This window comes from Suricata suricatta, chromosome 1 (genome assembly GCF_006229205.1).
Source record: "Suricata suricatta isolate VVHF042 chromosome 1, meerkat_22Aug2017_6uvM2_HiC, whole genome shotgun sequence".
Lineage (NCBI taxonomy): Eukaryota > Metazoa > Chordata > Mammalia > Carnivora > Herpestidae > Suricata > Suricata suricatta.
Window position 1 is genome coordinate 153,581,431 of NC_043700.1, and position 22,122 is coordinate 153,603,552.

The 22,122-nt window shown below is 40.1% G+C and overlaps 2 protein-coding genes across 11 annotated transcripts in view; one reads left to right on the plus strand and one right to left on the minus strand.

Annotated features, from left to right (window-relative positions):
• Window positions 1-545, minus strand: part of FIP1L1 (factor interacting with PAPOLA and CPSF1) — a 78,584-nt gene extending 78,039 nt beyond the window's left edge. For 3 of the 10 annotated variants that reach the window (XM_029945761.1, XM_029945775.1, XM_029945754.1), the window contains exon 1: window positions 233-544. In XM_029945761.1, the coding sequence (XP_029801621.1) occupies window positions 233-317 (85 nt within the window). In that variant the 5' untranslated portion in view covers window positions 318-544. Of the gene's footprint in view, window positions 1-232 lie in introns of all 10 variants that reach the window. The other 7 variants (XM_029945748.1, XM_029945741.1, XM_029945781.1 and 4 more) reach the window with 4 other exon arrangements.
• An 8,160-nt stretch (window positions 546-8,705) lies between these two features.
• Window positions 8,706-22,122, plus strand: part of LOC115302046 (sec1 family domain-containing protein 2-like) — a 49,944-nt gene continuing 36,527 nt past the window's right edge. The window contains exon 1 of the mRNA XM_029952047.1: window positions 8,706-9,651. Within this exon, the coding sequence (XP_029807907.1) occupies window positions 8,814-9,651 (838 nt within the window). The 5' untranslated portion in view covers window positions 8,706-8,813. The remainder of the gene's footprint in view (window positions 9,652-22,122) is intronic.

The window sequence follows — 22,122 nt, forward strand, 5'->3', positions numbered from 1 at the left end:
CCCGGCGGCCGCGGGGGGTGCTGCGTGATGGGGGCGTGGGCCGGGCGGGAGGAGGCTGGGGGCGGGGAGGCGGGAACGCGCACGCCGCGCTCGGCCTAACTCGGGCCGGAGGAGGCTCCGCACTAGAGGCCCCAGGGACAGCGAAAGGGGCCCAGGACGCCGGCCGCTGACTGGCCGGGAGGGGAGGCCTGAGAGAACCCGGGAGTGAGAGAAGGGACAGGAAGTTCCGTACCGCCATAGAGCCACTCTTCCTCCTCATCCCCTCCGGTCCCGCCGCTCAGTTCCGACACTAGGCGCTCGACCTCGCCGGCCGACATGGCCGCCCCGAGCACAACTTAAAGGCGGCGATCAACAGCTCCCTCCAACCCCTTCCCAGCCTCGCTGCCCGGAGCCGCGAGAGGGGCGCGAACCCGCCGGCGAGCGAACGAAGGAAGCGCGAGACTCAAATCCAGGAAAGGCGGCCGCGGGGTTCAGCCTGCAAACAAGACGACTCCGGCGGCGATCCGCCTGCGCAGGCGCAGCAGTACCCGAGCGCGCGGCGTCTTTAGGAGGCTTCGCTTCCGCGGCGCCGGCCACCTGGGCCTGGTTGCGCATGCGCCCGTGGTTAGCCCCGCCCCCGTGGAATCCGGTCTAGCCTTTTCAGCGTGGCTTTCTCTTCTGTCGTCAGGCGTCAGGCGGGTCCCCTCCCCTAACGTTTCCTCCGATAACCTGTATCGCCTTTGCCTGCTAGTGTACTTTTGTTCCCTTTCCCAACTTATTTGTCTGTTTTTTAATCCTATGAAAGGCCTTGTTTTGCTCTTCACATGTTTTATCACCCTTGACACAGAATTCTTACCTTGTCACTCCTGTTTCTCATTAGAGAAGAAAACAATACCTACTTTATTGAAAATTTAATTTTAACAGCAAGCGCAACCCAAGCTAGTAGAGTGAATAATTCATTCTCTTTGTTAAAACATTACACATAAGGTCGAAGCCACTCCCCCTCCCCCTCATCCACTACCGCCCTTTGTAGAAGTATACATCGTTTTCTGTTTGGTGTGAATCCTGAGATTTTCTATATGTTCACGTCACGTGTATTGTTTTGGCGGAAGGACCTGAGGTTAACGAATCTTGTACATACTGTATGTCATTCTGTGGATTACTCAATTTTTATTTTCATTAAGTGTCTTGGAAATCCTTTCCATTTAAGTGCTTCCCAAATTCCAAAGCATGGCTATCACAAAATGTATGCAGCTTATTTCCCTAGTGATGTACATTTAGATTGCTTTCAACTTTTCACTTTAAACCCCCCCCCCCAAAAAAACACTACAGTGAAAAGCCTTATAAATGACTTCTTGCAGATCTTGTAAAATATTTCTCCAAGGTCATAATGCGCAGTTTTTATTTCAGTAGGTAATGCCACATTAGCAGGCTACTTTTGAACACACCTTTCAGGGAGAAGATAATCTATGATGGGTCAAAATTAGTGTTCTAGTTCTTAACTGTAACTAGTTGCATGATCTCAGGTAGTTAACCTTCCTTTGCTTCAGTTTTCTCATCTATAAAATGGGAAAGCTGAATTCGATGGTCTCTAAGGTTTCTTTTGGTTCAAAAGTTTTCAAACAGGACACTCACTTTCCAACAGAAAAGATTGCAAATCAATCATGAGTTTACTTGCTGTCTGGTCAATAAATATTGGTCATTATTTAATAGTTATTGAATATCTGCTGTTTAAGAACTTGGAAAACAAAAATATGAGTATAGCATAGTCCTTGCCCTTAAAAAGCTCTCCATTTATTGAGAAAGTCAGAAGGGTCTTAATTAACTCCCCTACAAGGGAAAAAGGTGGATATGCTTTAATAGAAACACAAATGAAATGTTTATATCCCAACAATGCCACATCATCTCCCCTTCTTTAAACAAATCATGTGGTTTTAATCTCCCTTTACCTTTGAGGACTCAAAAGCTATTCCCAGTCTCCTTTATGTGTTTGGAATAATCCCGTGCATACTTCTAAACTCAGTTGAGGTATAGCCAACATTGTGAAATCTTTCCTGAATCCCACTTTATTTCCTCCCATATCTTTGTTCTATAAATATGTTTATTGAGACTCTTCTAGGCTATGCAGATTCAGCAGTGAGTAAAACAAAGCCCTCCTTTTGTGGAGCTTTCATTCTAATGAAGGAAGAGACAATAAACATAAATGTACAGCTTTGTCAAGTTGTGATAAGGATTATAAAGAAGAGTAAGCAGAATAGAGAGTCCTAGAGCAAAGTGATGAAGAGGGATTTGGTGCAATTTTATAATAAGAGGTCAGGGAAAGCTATTCTAATAACATAACGTAAGAGTAGAGAGCTGAATGAAAGAAGAAGTAAGCTCTTGGGGACTTCTGGGTGAAGCCCTATCTGACTGAGAGAATAGGAAGTGCAAAGGCCCTGAGGCAGAAGCATACTTGGTACATTCAAGGAACCCAAAATGAGATGGAGTGGAAGGAGTAAGAAAGAAGATAGAGATGAGATAGAGTTATGGGAGGGTGGATAGAGCAGAGTTAATTACACCCTTCTAGACTCTATGCTGCTTCAATGACATGTATCTATCACATCCTATAGTAATTATATCTATTTTCTTAGGACTCTTCACTAGACAAAGTCCTTCCTCAAACAGGGCATCTTCTTACATGTCACTTATTCATGATATGGTGCCTAGCACTTAGTAGATCTTGGCCTCTACTGACAGTAATGCAATGAAGATTTTGCAATCTGCTTCCAAGCATCATAAAGCAATCACTCTTAGTCCTGTCTATTTATTATTCCATGAGTCTATAATGAACTTTGGTGCTTTCATGGAAGAACCAACTGCCTTCTGCCAAGGATTGTTTTTCTCCTTTCGGCCGCCTAAAATAAGCTTGTCTTTCAAGATACTACTTAAACTGAAATGAAGAGTTGATGAATAATAAGCGAAGCATCAGAATCACCTTTACAGTGGAGGTAGCATTTCAGCGAGGCCTTGAAAATAAAGATTTTCACAAGCAGAGAAGCCCATAAATCTAATAACTACTACTAATAACTACTTTTAAAAGGCCTCTTCCTTCCTTCCTTCCTTTTATACTGAGTTCTTTGCCTGGATAAGCTTCTTTATCTCCCTACTCACCAGTGGAGAGTTTAAAGATAGGTAATTTGAAGGTATTGTATAAACTTAGGACCTTATCAAACTACAATACTCTATATTCTATTTTTTTTCCATTTTATCATTGTGTGTGTCTGTGTATGGGTGGGTGGATGGCTCTGTGTGTGTGCATGGTTTGTTGGTTCTTGGGAAATAAAACCTGAAAATAACAAAGAGCACCAATATATTGCTCTTTGAGAAGAACTGAAAGGGATTGCTTAATAGGTAATGACTAAAATGATGGCAAGAGGTACAGATCAAATAAAAGTGCCTTGCTCAATATCTGGTAGATAGTTAGTACTCATAAATGTGTTTTGCATGAATATGGCATTTAGACCTAACTGTGTTATTCACTGCCAACTTTAGTTATGTCCCTTAAATCTCAATGTTCTTCAGTTTCCTCATCAGTAAATTGATATATTAAAATGTCATATGACACCTGCTTCCTGGAAGGATAAGAAAGGTAAAATGAAGTTTCAAATGTCAATGCACGTGACAAGATGGTGGTATGCTATGGTTTAGGCCTAAAGCCCTTTGAGAAACCTGAATACCTGCACATATGTAGAGTGCAGTTTCTTTCTAGATACTTCCTTTATAGATACTTCAGGGAGTTCAGCCCCAATTATCCATCTTTCTCTGCATTCTGATATATTTTAATACTAAATTTTATATTGCCATATGTTTCTGGAAAATTGTGTCATCTCCTACTCACATCTATACTGTTATGTAAACTGCACACTCTTTAAGGGTGAGAACAAATTTTTTAATTTCTGTATTCATCAGATAACTGCTTAGTAAACCCTTAAGCCAAATGTTGATTGTGCATGTGTAGGGCTTAGAAATGAGGCAAAAGGAGGTATGTTTGATTTCATGAAAAGTAATAATTACTAATTATGTTGAGCAAAGGAGTACAAATCACATTGAAATAAAGTAAATCTGATTAAGCATGTAATTTCATCAGGAATTCATTTGACTCCATCCTAATCTGAGAGCAAGAAATGGACTTCTCCTGAATTCTCTTCTCTTTTCCATCTACCTTGTCTCCCAAGGTCATTTCATCTAGTCCCATGACTTTTAATACTGTCTATGTGATATATGTCATTGATATCCAATGACTCCCAGTTTTCCATCTGCAGTCTCAACTTTTCTTTGAGCTTACTCTGATGTTTCACTGATGCCTCCCTTGGATATTGAATAAGCGTGTCAAACTTATGCCAAAACCAGAACTTGTGAGTTGCCCTCCCAAACCTGTCCTGTCCCATTCCCATACTCCCTCCATCAATAATCATTATCCAACATTGTTCTAGCCAAAACCCAATGAATTACCCTTGAGTCCTCTTTTTCCCCTATGAGTCCCTCTCATACTGAAGAAAAGCTGTTAATAAGACCCATTAGTTCTTCCTGTAAAATATATCCCAAATCTAATTCCCTCCATTTCCATTGCCATACTGCATTTCAAGTAACACAAACCCTTCAATGGCTTCCTGTTACACATATAGTAAAATCCAAACTTCCTACCATGGGGTCTACTAGCCCCTTCATGATCTGGCAGTCCTGGGTTGCATGTGGTCATATAGGTTGTGCACTGCACAACTTAATTGGGGTCCTCCACATCTCCTCAATTCTTAGTTACTTTTTGCTAACTCCTATCATGTCATTCTCTACATTCTCTGTGCTTGTTTTTTCCCCAGTTTCTTCAGGCTTGTTTCCTAATTCTGCATTAACTTCTTGGTCCCTACCTTTGTTACATTATGTATACAAGTCCAGTATTCTTAATGTTTTAGCAGAAGGATGTCTTTATTCATTCCCTGTAGCTGAGATCTAACTTCTCTCCAAAGATAGTACTTTTCCTGCTCTTATTACACCAGATACCCACCATTACCCTTCACCCTGGTGTACTGTAGAGCCTGGAGATAGTATTGCCATTTCCCTGTCTCTTATGGGCCACCACTAGACCACTATGGTTCCATTTTACTGTGAAAATTTTCCTCCTTGCCAGAACATAACATCCTCATTTACTACCTCTGCCTCTCTGTCTTCACATCCCCTCATTCATGGATGATGTTTGGGTCTGATCCACAGTCTTCCTTTTCTCTCCCACTTGGCATCAAAAAGAATGACTTGCATATCCTGCTTGCCTCGTATTTTTCAACCTCCTAGAATCTAATTATAGAACAACCTCCATTTACTCCACTTCAATAGTCTGCATTCAAGGCTATGCCCTGGATCTTATTACACCACAGTACTGTTACCTCTTTGAATTCTAGGGGCCAAGCTACTTTCTTTGACCCCAAATTCATATCCTTCCATCTTTTTTTTAGATTCCATCTCACTTTTTTTTCTTTTCAGACACTTGCCACTGTTGATTGCTCTCTTAAATTTTTTTAATGTTTATTTATTTTTGAGAAACAGAGAGACAGAGCACAGGTGGGGAAGGAACAGAGAGAGGGGAGACACAGAATCTGAAGCAGGCTCCAGGCTCTGAGCTGTCAGCATAGAGCCCGACATAGGGCTCAAACCCACAACTGTGAGATCATTACCTGAACCAAACTTTGACACTTAACTGACTGAACCACCCAGGTCCCCCTGCTCTGTTGTCTTTGAAGCTCGTTTCTCCCATAAGTCTACTCACTGACTTCATTTCTTCTGCAGACCAGGAAATGTTGTTCAGAGATCTGTCCACAACTCTCATTGTCTTTCTTCTTCATGCTCTTTAAGCAATCTCAGGTGCAACCATTTGCAGATTCTCAAATTATCAGATCTTTATCCTGCAATCCATAATCATACATCCATCTGCTTACTAGATGTTTCCACCTGGTTGTCCCACAAGTACCTTTAAGACAACAAATCCTCACTCATTTGGGATGGCTAATATCAAAACAGCAACAGAAAGTAACAAGTGTTGGTGAGAATGCAGAGAAATTAGGGCACAAGTGTTCTGTGAATCTAAAATGGTACAGCAGCTATGGAAAACAGAGGTCTCAAAAAAATTAAAAATAGAATTCTATGATCTAGCAACTCCACTCCTGGGTACATATCCAAAAGAACTGAAGTCAGGACCTCAAAGAATTATTTGTATCCCCATGTTCCTAGACGCACTATTCACAATAGCCAAAATGTGAAAGCAATCCAAATGCCCACTGCAGATGAAAGCATAAAGAAAATGCAGTATACACAATAGTACATACAATGGAATATAATTCCATCTTAGAAAGGAAGAAAATTCTGACACATTAGATGAACGTTGATCATACTATGCTAAGTGAAATAAATCAGTCACAAAAAGACAAACACTATATGGTTTCATTTATATAAGATATCTAGAATGGTAACCTTACAGAAATAGAAAGTAGAAGTGTGGTTGCCAGTGGGAAGGGTCACTGGGGAATTGTTGTTTAGTGGACATAAACTTTTAGTTTCACATGATAAAATAGTTCTGGAGACTGGTTTTACAACATTGTGCAAATAATTAACTTTACTGAATTGTGCACTTAAAAAAGATTAAATGGCAAGTTTTATATATTTTGCCACAATTAAACAAACAAACAAACAAACAAACAAAAACATATCCTGACTGAACTCAGTGCATTTATTCTGCAATCTGCTTCTTTTCTGGTTTTCCACATCTCAGTGACTGCTGCTTAGCAGTCATCTATCCAGAAAACTGGGTGTGAACCTGGAATTCTCCCTCTGCCTCATTCTCTTTGTCAATCCAGTCACTAGACTTTTGGGCTCCATCTTCTTAACATCTCTTTATGTATCCCACTACGTCTAGTGGTATCTTTTGTTGGTATCCTTATCTGTTCTCACCCAGAGTTGTTGCTGTGACTGTTTTCTAAATACTCTCCCTGTCCTAAATCTCCTCAAACTATTTTCCATTTAGAATCCTTTCCTTGACTAAAACTCCAGATGTGAAGAAATTATACCCACTCCTAACAATACTTAACTTATACTAACTAACATTTGGCTGCTACTATTTAGAATCAAAAATAAGACTCACTCTGATCTCATCTCTTTTTTCTAGTTCTTAGCTCTTGTTTCAGCTTGGACCTCTCTTCATACAAAGCACTCCAGCTAGACAAAACTGTGTGTATTTCCGGAGAATGTGTTGTATGGTTTCACGCCTTTACACCTCTGTCCAGGCTGCAATCTCTGCTTGAACTGCCAGGAATGCTCCTCCCCATCCTGTCCACCTGGTGAACACCTGGTTTTCTTTGAAGACAACTCGAAACTCATGTCTTGTATGAAACTTCTTCCGACCACTTTATTTTTTCCTTAAGTGAGTCAGAATTTATTTTTCCTCCTTTGTAACTCTTATCCATTAAAAAAAATTGCTTCTGTAACTGTATTGCATTTGCTTTCTTTACATGTATGGGTCCTTTTATTTCAGATTCTTTTGAAGGCAAGGCTGTGCCTTATTTCTCTTTCTATTCTCAATGCTTAACATAGTGTCCAAATATTGTATATGTTCATTAAAAGTTGATTGAATATATCATTTGTTATATGGTGAATTGAACACTTATTGATCATTTGATCAACATTTATGGAATTCATGCTATTTTCTAGTGTTGGATATACCAGGACTTTAGTGTACAATCTTATAGGAAAACAATGTTGTTAAAACTTACCTCGTGATATGGCAAATACTTAGCAGAAGTGAAAATTCTTTATGGATCAAGGAATTTTATTAATCATTGTGCCTTTGTTGCCTAGGTCGGTGATTATACCTAGTAAGTGCTTAACGAATAGTGATTGCATTGAACCTAACTTGTGAAGCATTTTGGGCTCAAACTGTTGACTTAGTTGTGCACGTATATAATGTTCTAGGCAGGGAGTAGCTGGAGAGAAATTGAGAAATCATGAAGGATTTGGAGCCATTTTAAGGAATCTGGCTGTATCCTATAGGCAACTGGGTCAGAAATGGTAGGACCAGTTTAGTTCATTAGGAAGAAAACTGAATTGGAGAGAGAAGAGATGTAAAACCGGGAAATAATGGGGGATCATTGCTACTGTCCAGTTGAGTGATGCTGGTGGATTAAGCCAGTGATGGCAAGGATGGATGTGCCAAGGGGGCTGGATTCTAGGATTTTTGAAGCAGATCCAGATTTAGTGCCAATGAAATGAGGGAAGGTAGATGGGGAAAGTGAAAACAAGAAAACAGTAGTTTTCTTATGAGGTTTGAGCTCTATAAGGTTTGTGACAGTAATCTATTGGCTACCAAAATCACCTGGTTGTTTTTGTCTTCTATTGGCGGCTGTTGAGTTTAGATGAACAAATTGGCTTTTAGAGATGTGTCCAGGATCCAAAGAAAATGCCAAATTTCGGGTTGGCTTTTATTATTCCCGAGATTTCTCAAGACGCAGGGAAAGGTAACGTGAGCGCAGTGGGAGACTAGAAGAAAACAGTTTAGCCCGGCGAAGACCTTTCAAAGCACCCAGGAGCCACGGAGCCCTGCCCACTTCTTCCCAGCCCCCACCATCCTTGCGCGCGTTCTCCGAGCCAGCCAATCACGTCCAGCTACGTCATCAACGTGCGCGGACACTGGACAAGTCAGAGGCAGCACCACGTGTACTGTGTTGTCAAAGCCTCCTGGAGCCCAATATCCCGGAAGCTGTGAGTTCTAAAGAAGTTTCTGTACTCGAGGGCCCGGAGTCTGTGAGCCCCCAACCATGAGCGCCCCAGGCGTGCTCTCCTTTACCCAGCAAGGCTGGGAGCAGGTGCTGGCCAAAGTGAAACGGGCTTTGGTCTATCTGGACGCCGCCTGCGCTGAGAGCCTGCACTGGGGCTGCGGATCCACACGACTTCTGGAGGCGGTGGGAGGTCCTGAGTGTCACCTCCGGGAGTTCGAGCCCACCGCAGTTGGCGGTGGAGCCAAGCAGCCTAAGGCGGTGTTCGTGTTGAGCTGCCTGCTGAAAGGCCGGACTGTGGAGACCCTACGAGATATCATCTGTCGCAGTCAGTTCCAGTACTGTGTGGTGGTCACGGCCGTGAACCACGCTGTGCACCTCACCGCTAATCACGTGCCGGCGGCTGCAGCGGCCGAGCTGGAAGGGCAGCAACCGGTGTTCGAACAACTGGAGGAGAAGCTGTGTGAGTGGATGGGCAATATGAACTACACCGCCGAGGTGCTGCATGTCCCGCTGCTGCTCGCCCCTGTGGCTCCCCACCTCGCCTTGACTCCAGCCTTTGCCTCCCTTTTTCCACTGCTCCCCCAGGATGTGCATCTCCTTAACAGTGCCCGACCTGACAAGAGGAGGCTAGGAAGCCTGAGTGAGGTGGATGCCACCTCCCTGACCCCTGAGCTGTTTCTGCAGATCAGGTGCCTGGTGTCAGGCCTCAGTTCTCTGTGTGAGCATTTAGGGGTGCGGGAGGAGTGTTTTGCTGTAGGCTGCCTCAGTCGGATCATCGCTGCAGATCTGGCTAATTATGCCCCTGCCAAGAACAGGAGGAAGACTGCCACAGGCAGGGCATCAGTGGTCTTTGTGGACAGAACTCTGGATCTCACGGGTAAGTGGAACCGCTGTGGGTCTTCCTAACCACTCTCCAAAGTCCTGGGACCTTCACTGATTTAGCATATGTTTTATTGACCTCTTACTATATGTCAAGTCGAGAACACAAAGATCAACGAAATCGACACGGCCCCTGGTCCTACAGGGTTTGTTATCTAGAGGAGAATACAGACAAGCAAATTAGCAATTGCGGGAGTCAAGTTGTTAAATGCTGTAAAGGGTAAATACATCTATAACACGCACTGCTGGTTAACAATTACATCTAGCTAAAGATATTGGAGAAATGGAAGTATGCTGACATTGAGGAGAACTGTGCACCTAGGAACCTTTTGGAAATGTGCAGATGCCAGTATTCACAGTAATCCTTCATAAGATGGCTCTAATTTGTGGGAGAGATGTTGACAGGTGAACTAGTGGAAGGAAGACTGTACAATACATGGAATTATCACGGACAGTTTCGTTTTAGGTTTCTTTAAATGAGTGTTGATAAACACGTAAATATCTTGAGATTGAATACAAGTGTATGTAAGTAAATATCTTGAGATTAAATACAGCTGATGAAATACAATTGTAGAAAATATATTCAAATGTTCATTGATTTATTCTTAGCTCTCATTCTATTGAAGATTTGGTAGATCATCTCAAAGTTTAATTATGTATCAATTGTATGCATAGAGAGAAAATGTAACTCTTAAAATAGATGAAGAGAGAACACTTTCTAATAGTGCCTAACTTTCAAAGGTCAACTTTATTGTTCTCTAATTAGGTAGATATGCTGCTGCTAGTAGTATAGTCTGGCCACACCTAAATTCAGGGAGAATGATCAGGAAACTGACATTGGTAAGCATTCTTCTCAGCAGATCAGAAAACAAGTGGAATGAAGTTTTAAAAACCACAACAGCTGTATTTGAGTTTTTGACCTTGTAAGATTAATTTTCAGATCATAAAATAGAAAGCAAGCTAAATGATAATACTGAAATGTAAGCTTAATTATGTCACCAGAAAAAAGAGGTGTCTAGTTTGTCAGTGTGAGTTAAGTGTAAGTAATAATTGTAACATCCCAGAACTTTTAAAAGGATTAAAAAGCACCTGAGGAGTTTACGCTTGCTGAATTTTTGAGTGTGGTGTATACTGTTTATAATTCTATTTCCTTATGCATCAAATATGATATATTGTTTCATAATTAATTGTCGCATAATTTTGTCCCCCTCCCCCCCATGACTTCAGTTAGGCAAATTTTAATGTTCTGGCTGTCCAGCTTCATAGCAACAGTTCTATTAAGTCTCAGGCATTTCTTCCTTGTATATGACTCTTGAAAACATAAGCCACCAGAAAACTTCCATGTATTCCTATCATCAAATGTGGTACACTGTACCCACATATTTTTCTTTACTTGGATTAAAAAAAGAGGTACTGTCCCTGCAACTACCTAATGACAACTTCTTCACCTTTGCAGACTAGGTCCTCTCCCTTTTCGCTTCTCTTAAAGATTTACCTCTGTCACATACCTTCCCCTATTCCTATATCATCATTTAAAAAAAATCTTTTCTACTGTTTTTTTCCAGTCAACATACAAACAGAATGTAGCATCTCCTTATTTAGCCCCTCATGGGCCTCCAACTTGTTTTATTTTTTGCCCCATTTTACAGCAAATTTGGAAGAGTTGTTTATACCTGCTATCTCTACAATCATCTGCTCCAATTTTCTTTTTGTGTCCACTTCAGTTAGGATCCTTCCTCCCAAACCCCACTTCCCCACAATACTTCCCAGCAATTTCAAATCTCTGTCAAGGTCACTAATGGCTTCCATACTGCCAAATCCAATGTTCAATTATCAGGATTCATTTTACTCAGTCTCAAAGCAGCATTTTACACTGTGGAGTAGAGAAGGCAGAGAGTTAAAAACACAAAAAATATTAAGACATACAAAAGATATACAGATAATACAGTTTCTTGTGTAATCCCATGAATACATAAATCTGACATGCCATTTGCTTGTTCACAATCTTCCCACAGCTTTCCATCACACCTACTGTGAAATCCAAATTCCTTACCGTTGTTTTCAAGGCCATAAAGAACAGCCTGTGTATACCTCTCCTACCTCATCTTTCACTGATCTCCCTTCACACATTACTCTCCCCCCTCACTGGCTACCTGGCCATCCCTCAGCATGCCAAGTACATCCCAGCCTCAGGGCCTTTAAGTTAGGTCTTCTGCAGCTCAGCTTGAAATGTTTTTCCTTAGGGATCTACATGGCTTTCTTGTTCACTTTTTGGAATCCCAGCTCAGATTTCTGTTTCTCAGGCAAGCCTTCCATGACCACCTTTATTTTTAGCTACTCTGTAACCCTAGTTGGAATTAGTTTGTTCCTGTGGTCCTAGTAATTTATAAAATTGAAGTATTTTTAATGGATACCTTCTGAATAAGCACTCAAATTGTCTTCCAGATGAACAGATTAATGACTCATTTGTATCAAAGATGTTTCAACATAGCGTTATGACCCTTTGTTAGTAATACTCAGGGCTGATTGTCAGTTGGTACATAGCTGTGTTGTCAAACCTGTTGTTAAACGTTAAAATTCTACTGTACTAATGAGTTAAGAGAAATCCTCCGCTTATCGGGACTGCAAGTCACCCAATCCTGTTGTCCAGTAGAGAAGAGTGGTAGGGCCTAGGAGAGTGTTGGTGTGGACATAGCTCGTCCCCCACAGCTGCTGAGGACACTGAGGCAGCGAGGGGTGGTGGCAGTGATGGTTGTGGGGATGTAATCTTGGCCTTCCTGCAAGGTGGCCCCAAACTAAACGGGGTGGTAAATGGGTGGTATTGGCATTATTGTTATCATGGGTGCTGTCTGTCCTTGGTGAAGTCTCTCTGGTGTCCAGAAACATACCTGATCACCATACTCAAATTTTTTCCTGATCTGTCTGGGATGTAACAAGAATAAGGAGCTGGAGAGTCATGACAATACATTTAATGGAGAAGTTCTTACAGGAGTTTGGTGTGGATTCTTACATCAAATTGTGACGTAGATTAGTGCATTGTTTAGCAAGGGATAGCTGCAGCATATAAAAGAGTAGATCAACAATTTCTTTTTTTTAATGTTTTTTATTTATTTATTTCTGAGAGACAGAGAGAGACAATGCGAGCAGGGGAGGGTCAGAGAGAGAGGGAGACACAGAATCCAAAGCAGGATCCAGGCTCTGAGCTAGCTGTCAGCACAGAGCCCAATGTGGGACTTGAACCCACAAACCATACGATCATGACCTGAGCCAGAGCTGGACGCTCAACCGACGGAGCCACCCAGGCGCCCCTACACCAATAATTTCTAAAAAGTAAAAGATGATTGGAAATTATTGGAATGAGTTAAATAGTTTGAATTTCAATCTGAATTATTTGACAGCAGTTTTAATATAGAGATCAAAAGGAAATACCTTTTTCAGGGTTTGATTTGGGCATTAACTTCCATATACATATATTAATTTTTCATTAGTTGTTTAATATTTTGGATAGCATCCTTGATAATTTACCATTAGAAAGCTTATATGCTTCTATACCTTAGATATAAAGTTAGCACTACCAAAAATAATTTGTAAATATCTGTCATTCTTAACACCTTGCTTAGAGTAGAGATAAGTTACCTTCTCATCTTTTGTCATCTTTGTGGAGAGAAATATTAATTTCTCTTGATGTAAATATTTATTGAAGGCCTATTATGTGCCAATTACTTTTGCAGGTCTAGGGAAACAGTGAGGAACAAGGCAGACCATTTCCTTTCTCTCCTGAAGCTGTTAATAAACTCTCAGGGCTTAAAAATACGGAACGTTTGTTGTAATTATTTGAGAAGTAAATGGATGCTGATGTCTGTTTGCTATGATTTTTGTCTTGCTTTTGCCATGTCTAGACCACCCGGAAGCTTGGGTCCTGCAGAGTGTATCAGGCATGTTTGCACAGGGAATGTAAGTGCACCATTCTGTGGACTGTTCTGGCTTCTGATTTGTTTCAAGAGAGAATTAAAAAGGTAGATGTGACTTATGAATCTCTAAAAGGTTTGGGTCTGGTTTCCTTTCCATTCGTTTTTGGCTCTTAAGACTGACTAGAGTTCTTTGCTGTCTTCAAGTTCAAAATCAAAAGATAGGAGAAGGCAATAAATCTGGGAATTACATATTCTCCCCTGGTTCGCTTCTTCTGAATTTTAGTTTCATGTAAACTTTTATATTACATCTATTAAATTAAAGATCAACTTCCAATCCAAATGGTGTTCTTATTCCTGGGATTATCATATATTGATGCATTTATCTTTGCTTTAAGGTGTATATATGATTTGTTAAAGTATTGAAATTTGAGACTACTAGTAGCTAACATTTGAGAGCATATTACTCTTCTCAGCACTCTGCATATCTTGGCTCCTTTAGTTTTCACAATAGTTTTTTGAGGTATTATAATTATCCCCATTTTGCAGATGAGGAAACAGAGAAATTGAGGAGTTAGGTAACTTGCCCAAGATCACACAGCTATTAACTGGAAGTCAGAATTTGAACCTTGGCAGTTTACTCCAGAGCCTGTGCTCATAGCCCATCTCATATGTGTTACTACAGAGAAAATTTGAAAACCCTTGTGCTGGATAGTACAGTTGATGCCGATAGGGGTGTCCAGAAACTAACAGCTTCAGAGACCAAACCCAGTTGTTGGACCCTTGTGCTACCATAGTGTTCAGAAAAGTGGTTTATTTTTCCTTCCCCCAACCTGATTTTCCACAAAACACAAAATCATCAGCTAATATTTTAGAGTTCAGAGGATATGGTTTAAAAGGCAAGTGGGAAACACGATTGAGAAGACTTCGAAGGTGTTTGCAGGTGTTAAATTCACACCAGTATAGTAACTTTAAGTTCTGGCTTAAGTGACTTAGTTGCTGTTTGATCTTCATTGACCTTTAAGTGGTTTCTCATTTTGAACAGGGTAAAATGGAGACCTTGAAGTACTGTTGGAAGGATATGAAGTCATTCGTTCATTCATTCAATATATACCTAATATAATGGGTAAGATTAAAAAGTGATAGGATTTCCATTTTACATATCATAGCTTGTGAAGGTTTTTCTGAGGTTGTAACATTTGAGCAGACACGGAAAGAAGAGAAGGAGGCTGTGTGTCTGTCTTGATGTAGAACATAAAGACCCAGTGGCAGGTGCAAAGGATCTGATATGGGAATAAGTTTGACATGCTTAAGGAACTGTAGGAGGCCGGTGTGGGTCCCTTCAGCTTGCCCTGCAAACACAGAGGGCTTGTGGTAGGAGTTGAGGTTGGAGAGATAGGCAGAAGGAATGCACCATAAGGCAGAGTGAGGACTTAGTGTAAAAGCCAAAGTATGATAGGAGAATTGGGGAGTTTTGAGCTGTGATGTGACATGATCAGACTTACGTTATACGAGATCAGACACGGAAGGAGTGCGGGGATTGAGGTAGAGCCTCAATATAAAGTAGCTGCCACTACTGTCTAGGTTGTGTAACAGGCATGGGTGGTTAGGTAAGTCTTAGCCATGCCTCCTCCTAGTCGTAAGTCCTGGGGCAAGTGCCTGACTTCACGGTTTCCTGATCTGTGGAATGGAGATACCCACTCAGAGGCTTATTGAGAGAGTAAAATAAGTTAACATAACTAGTTCCTAAAACCATGCCTGGTATATACTGGGCAGTGGAAAATATTTCTTACTTTTATTAAGTAATGATATGCATTTAAAGTGACTTAAGTTTTATTACTTCAAATATGTGTTTTCTCCCTAAGGCTAAGAACATAAATGCAAGAATGATTTGTCATACATGTAACCCAGAAGAATTCTTTTGCCTGACCTCTTACCTGCCACTAAAGGAAATGAGAGTTGTTAAGAGCTAACTATTTGTCAGGAGCTATATTCTGTCATACATAACTAGAGAGAAAAGAAACAGAATAAGTGAGATTTCTCTTACATGATTCTGCCACATGGCTACAATTTCGGTTACTTAGCAAAGTGTAAAGAATGGTACGGATGAGACCATTCATTTCATAAATGCTTATTGAGCCACTTTTACGTGCAGCTTCTGTGCGAGGTGATACTGACATAAAGCCTCTCTATTCAGTGTGTCCTGGGAACTTGAAGCCTTAGCTCAAGTGAAGCTAATTAAGTATGCAGAGTCTCAGGCCTCACCCTAAACTTATGAATCAGAATCTGTATTTTAACAGGATCATTAGGTGATTGGAATGTGCAGTAAAGCTTGAGAAATGCTAATGGAAAGATCAATTGAGGCTCTCGTCCATGAGAGACTGAGAGTCAAATGAAAAAGCCCAAAGCTCAGCAAGTTAAGAGTGGATGTCACATACCTTCATAGGGTTTAGGTACAAAATTCTCCTTTAAGGGGTCGCCATTTCTAGGTCAGTGGTTCTCAACCTGGCTCCACATTCGAACCACCCCCAGAAAGTCTGATTTTTAAGAATGGGTCTGGTGGGGAGCTACAATCATAATTCTTTTAAAAGCTCCCCACATGTGCAAAGATTTAAGAAGGGGCACAGGTTCTTCTGGGAATCCTTTTTAGGTAATTTTTTTATTAGGGTTTAAGGTGCATGAAGGTTGGGATGAATGAAGGAGGGGTAAAAGTAATGGGGATAATGAGGAAGGAGGTTAGGACCATTTTCCAAAAGTCTTAACTTTAATGCTCAGTGAGGAATTGTAACAAATTTTTGGGCAGGCAAAGTACAGGCATACATTTTCTATTGAATGAGTTTTCTGGTGGACAGTGTGGGGGATGAATCTTTTGATAGCTAAGTAGGAACTGAGAGGTGAGTCAGATCTGATGGGGTGGGCTTTTTGTTGCTGTTGTTTTGCTTGCTTTTCTTTCTAGGCCAGATTATTAAAGCATAGTTTACGTATAGTAATGTTCATCATTTTTAGTGTGTACTTTTGTCAAACAACATACAGCTGTGTAACCAACATTGTGGAGATTGGTCAGAAGCCCATTATAACATCTAGGTGAAAAATGATGTGACTTTAAACTGAGTCAATAATAGAAAGAATGAGGAAAGGAGTAGTTGAGTAATTAAATGAGAGAATTATCTGAGTGGTGGCTGAAATAATGGTAGAAGATTAAGAGAAGACATGCCAAGTTTTCTAGCTTGGGCAATTTCAGAATCCATTCACTGTGATAGGGAAGGTAGGAGAGGATGCAAGTTAGGGGCAATATAATGAATGTTATGTGATCCTCTTATCTAAGATTTCTGAGTTGGGAAAGGTATTTACTTAACAAACTTGTATATATACTGTCTTATGATTGTCCTCCCTCCAAGTCCTTCCCCTGCAAAGCCCTACCTGGTAATATGGAAATCTTAAGCAGGCTTTTGACTGGTATGCAGTATCTGATACACACCCTTTGTACTAGATTTGACTGATGTGAGACAGCCATAGGTAGTATTAAAAACAGTAGTGTTAGTAGTACTTGTAATAGTAATATTAGAGATCTAATAACCTAACACTGCTTTCCCCATCCAGAGTGTGAGTCAACTGAATATGAGGTAAAAAGTTGTCAGGTGGAAGTGAAAATATTTGTTTTATTATGGATACAGTGAACATTAATGAATGTGGCTCATGTCTATGGACAAGTGACTTCCTAATACTGAATCCCAGAATTGAAAGATTTACCCACACAGCAGCGGGACTGAACCACAGCAGGTCTTTTTCCTTCTTCCCAAGGGCAGAGCCTATCCTAGGAAGGGCAAGTAGAACAGAACGTGACAGTCCAGGGGAAAAGTGATTGACTGAAAGAGGTGAAGCAATTTTGGGAGTGTTATGATAATCATTGTCTACATAGAGGGGAACATTAGGAGTAATACATATATTGTTCTTGCAAGACGAACTATAATAAAATACGGAAACAGCTCAAAATAATGAAAGACAGTCACAGATTCTTGAGAAGGAATGATGGGCAATCAGAAAGGAAGTGAGTCTTTGAATGAACTAATTCAGAGTCCAGTAACTTTATCTCAACACAAAGTGACAATATGCACAACCCCAAAATATTCTGTTTGTGAAATGTAGAAAGGGCTGTTGTTGAATTTCTATCTTTTTACCCTTAGTATAGTGCGACTAAGCTCTTGTGAGGGCTTGTATATGTATGTGTATATGTACTTTATTTTAATTCCAGTATCATTAACATACAGCATTATTCTTGCTTCTCACTATTATTCTGTTTGAGTAGAGGCAAGTGAAGATTTTACCTGTCTTATGATGATACTAGCATAGACAGTCACGTATGATCCACAGAATAATGCAGGATTGGTATTTTTCTGGTGCTGTTAACTAAACAAGTTTAGCCTTGAAGCAATTGACCTAACATAGGATTTCAAATCTTGAGGTTTGAAGATATTTTGGTGTCAGCTGGACCAACTCTGAGTTTTTAACTTAAGATAGTACCACATTTACGGAAGTTGCCTCAGGTTGAACAAGGAACTAGGGGACTATGGGACCACTAGAACCCATGCTTCCAATTCCTTTTTCTACACTCACGCTGGAAAAGATGGCCCTGGGAAATAAAACATTCTCTGCCTATTAGACCACATTGCTGTTGGCCAAAATAACTGGATTCTGCTTGATTTCCATTCTTCAACTTTTCAAATTATATTTTTTAATTTCTATAATAAAGGAAAAATTAAGTTCTCTGAACATCTGACTGTGATACAAATCTCGCCATTTTATTCATTTCACAAAAGAAGAATCTGAAGTTATTGTGACATTGAGAGGCTCTGAATTCTTAGTCTTTGTTTGGGTCATATAAATAGCACGAGTTAAATGTAAACAATGAATATTGAACCAGAGAACCAAAGCCAGAGATGGAAAAAACTGTTTTCAAAGACGGTTGAAAGCCTATACCTGCTTTATCTGTCATTATTAAGAATGTTAGATTACAGATCCTTTTGACTAAATCTAAGAAGATGAGTGATTATGTTTGTGTAAATTTAACATTTTGTTAATTCTCTGATATAATATTAGAAATAGTTCCTGATGGAATGTAAATTATTTTTCCAGTTAGGTAAGTCTCATGTGCACCTTCTAGAAAATATTAGGAAAACCTGATGTTTAGGTAGAGTTTATATCAACCAAAATATCCTATTATCCAAAGATAACCCTTGTTAAAATGTTGGGATATTTGTGTGTGTGCATGTGTAACATTTTCTTTTTTTTACTTTTTTTGCAATAGGATGTATATTTACAATGGGAAGTTTAGAGGCTATAAATAATTAGAAGAAAATAAAAATCATAATTTGAGAAATGCTTCAATATATTTACCATAATTAGAAAAAGATTTGATTCTACTTTATTCCTTTACTTTTTCTTTTTTTTAAATGTTTTGTCTGTTTGTTTTGGGGGAGGGGGAGAGAGCACACAAGTGGGGAAGAGGCACAGAGCAAAGGAGAGAGAGAATCCCAAGCAATCTCAGTGCTGTCATCACAGGCCCAATGGGGGGCTTGATCTCATGAATCAAACCATGAGATCATGCCCTGAACCAAAATCAAGAGTCAGATGCTTAACCCACTGAGCCACCCAGGCATTCCTCCTTCCTTTGAATGTTTAAGATGTTAGTACATAATATTTTAAGCATATGAATGATACTTTGTACTCTGTAGAAATAACTATTGGGTTTAAACCTTAAGGAAAAATAAGTATGTTGTATTTTGACTTCTCATACTTGGAGAATTTCAAGAGGGCTAGATTAGTTAACAATTTGTAGAAGGTTTAATGTACTAAAACTTAGCAAAGAACCTTGAGTTTGGGATAGGGGAGGAGTGAGAAGCAGCCAGACCATAAAGGCCTAAGAAGTTAGGGAAGAATGGTAGTGTATATATTCCACTTGTGCGTGCCATGTGTCAACAAATAGAAGTGGAAAAATAAGAATAGCTTGGGGGCAGGGTTCAGATTTGGGGCACCAAGTTCAAAGGTACTTATTTATTTATTTTTAATGTGTTTTATTTATTTTTAAGAGTTAGAGAGAGAGACAGCATGAGCAGGGGAGGGTCAGAGAGGGAGATGCAGAATCCAAAGACAGGCTCCAGGCTCTGAGCTAGCTGTCAGCACAGAGCCCAATGTGGGGATTGAACCCAAGAACCTGAGATCATGACCTGAGCCGAAGTTGGATGCTTAACCGACTGAGCCACCCAGGAGCCCCTCAAAGACATTATTTTAATGATGAATGGATATTTACAAAAATTTTTAGTGAGTGATGAGGGAACTGGTGGAGAGAGAAATTCATGATGCTGTGAGGTAATCCTAGTATCTCTGTTCCAGGTGTAGTTTAAAGATATAATTCACTTAGGGATCTCTGACCCCAATTTGGATCTCAGGACATTTATAGTCACTAGGCATTCATTCAGCAAGAATTTATTATTTAAAAAATTTTTTAATGTTTATTCATTTTTTTTAGAGAGAGTGTGAGTGGGGGAGGGGTAAAGAGATGGGGAGACACTGAGTCTGAAGCAAGCTCCAGTCTCTGAGCTGTCAGCACAGAGCCTAATGTGGGTCTTTAACCCACAGACTGTGATATCATGACCTGAGCCAAAGTCAGATACTAAACTGACTGAGTCACACAGGTGCCCCGTCAGCAAGAATTAAGTGAGCAGCTAGGAAGTCTGAGTGCTCAGGGGACCACCATAAACCCTAGATAGTATAAATAAGATATGGTTCATCTAAGCCTAATAAATGAATATTCTACAGGTGGCACAGGAACTCTTTCCTCTTTACCATTAGAAGTCACCTTAGAAGCACTCATGTTGGTTCTGAAGTCATTTTTATGGGCCTATTTTTGTTGTTGTTAATAGTTTGTGGTTTTGGTGATTTCTGCCTCATGTATCTTACAAGTTACATATTCCTGAGCAAGTTACTTAAACTAAATCTTCTACTCTGTAAAGGAGCATAGTAATACCCATCTATTAGAGTTACTATAAGAATTAAGTGGGTAATAAATGTACCATATGAAACCTTAAGGAAAATGTACCATATGAAACCTAATAAATGTACCATATGAAACCTAATACCTGGTTCATCACAGCCTCTCAGTATTAGCTATTGTTATGAAGATGGTGGTAGTGGTAAAGAGGATTCCTTGGATTCTTGATTTGTTGTTACCTAGTTCTGTCGAATTTTTTAAAAATTATTTTTTAATGTTTATTTGTTTTTGATAGAGAGACACAGAGTGTGAGCGGGGGAGGGTCACAGAATCCAAAACAGGCTCCAGGCTCTGAGCTGTCAGCACAGAGCCCGACAGGGGATTCGAACCCATGAACTGGGAGATCATGACCTGAGCCAAAGTTGGACGCTCAACCAACTGAGCCACCCAGGCACCCCTAGTTCTGTACAATTAGTGTGATGTGGCAAAAAGAACAGATAGAGGTAGAGATAGAGATAGAGAGACATTTGTGGTTCCATACGAATTTGAGGATAGTTTGTTCTAGCTTTGAAAAGAACGCTGGTGCAATTTTGATGGGGATTGCATTGAATGTGTAGATTGCTTTGGGTAGTAATGACATTTTCACAATGTTTATTCTTCCGATCCATGATCAGGGAATGTTTTTCCATTTCTTGGTGTCTTATTCAATCTCTTTCATAAGTTTTCTATAGTTTTCATCATATAGGTCTTTTACATCCTTGGTTAGGTTTACTCCTAAGTATTTGATAGTTTTTCGTGCAATTGTGAATGGGATCAGTTTCTTGATTTCTCTTTCTGCTGCTTCATTTTTGATATATAGGAATGCAACTAATTTCTGTACATTGATTTTTTACCCTGCAACTACCCTGAATTCATTCATCAGTTCTAGAAGGTTTCTGGTGGAGTCAATTGGGTTTTCCATGTAGAGTATCATGTCGTCTGCAAAAAGTGCACAAAACAGACACATAGACCAATGGAATAGAATAGAGAACCCAGAACTGGGCCCATAAAAGTATGGCCAATTAATTTTTGACAAAGCAGGAAAGGGTATCCAATGGAAAAAAAGACTACCTCTTTAGCAGGTGGTGCTGGGAGAACTGGACAGCAACATGCAGAAGAATGAAACTAGGCCACTTTCTTACACCATACACAAAAATTAACTCAAAATGGATGAAGGACTTGAATATGAGACAGGAAACCATCAAAACCCTTGAGGAGAAAGTAGGAAACAACCTCCTTGACCTCCACTGCAGCAATTTCCTACTCGACACATCCCCAAAGGCAAGGGAAATGAAAGCAAAACTGAACTCTTGGGACTTCATCAAGATAAAAAGCTTCTGCACTGCAAAGGAAACAATCAAGAAAACTAATAGGCAACCAACAGAATGGGAAAAGATAGTTGCAAATGACATATCAGATAAAGGGCTAGTATCTAAAATATACAAGGAACTCACCAAACTTCACACCCACAAAACAAATAACCCAGTGAAGAAATGGGCAGAAGACTTGAACAGACACTTCTCCAAAGAGGACA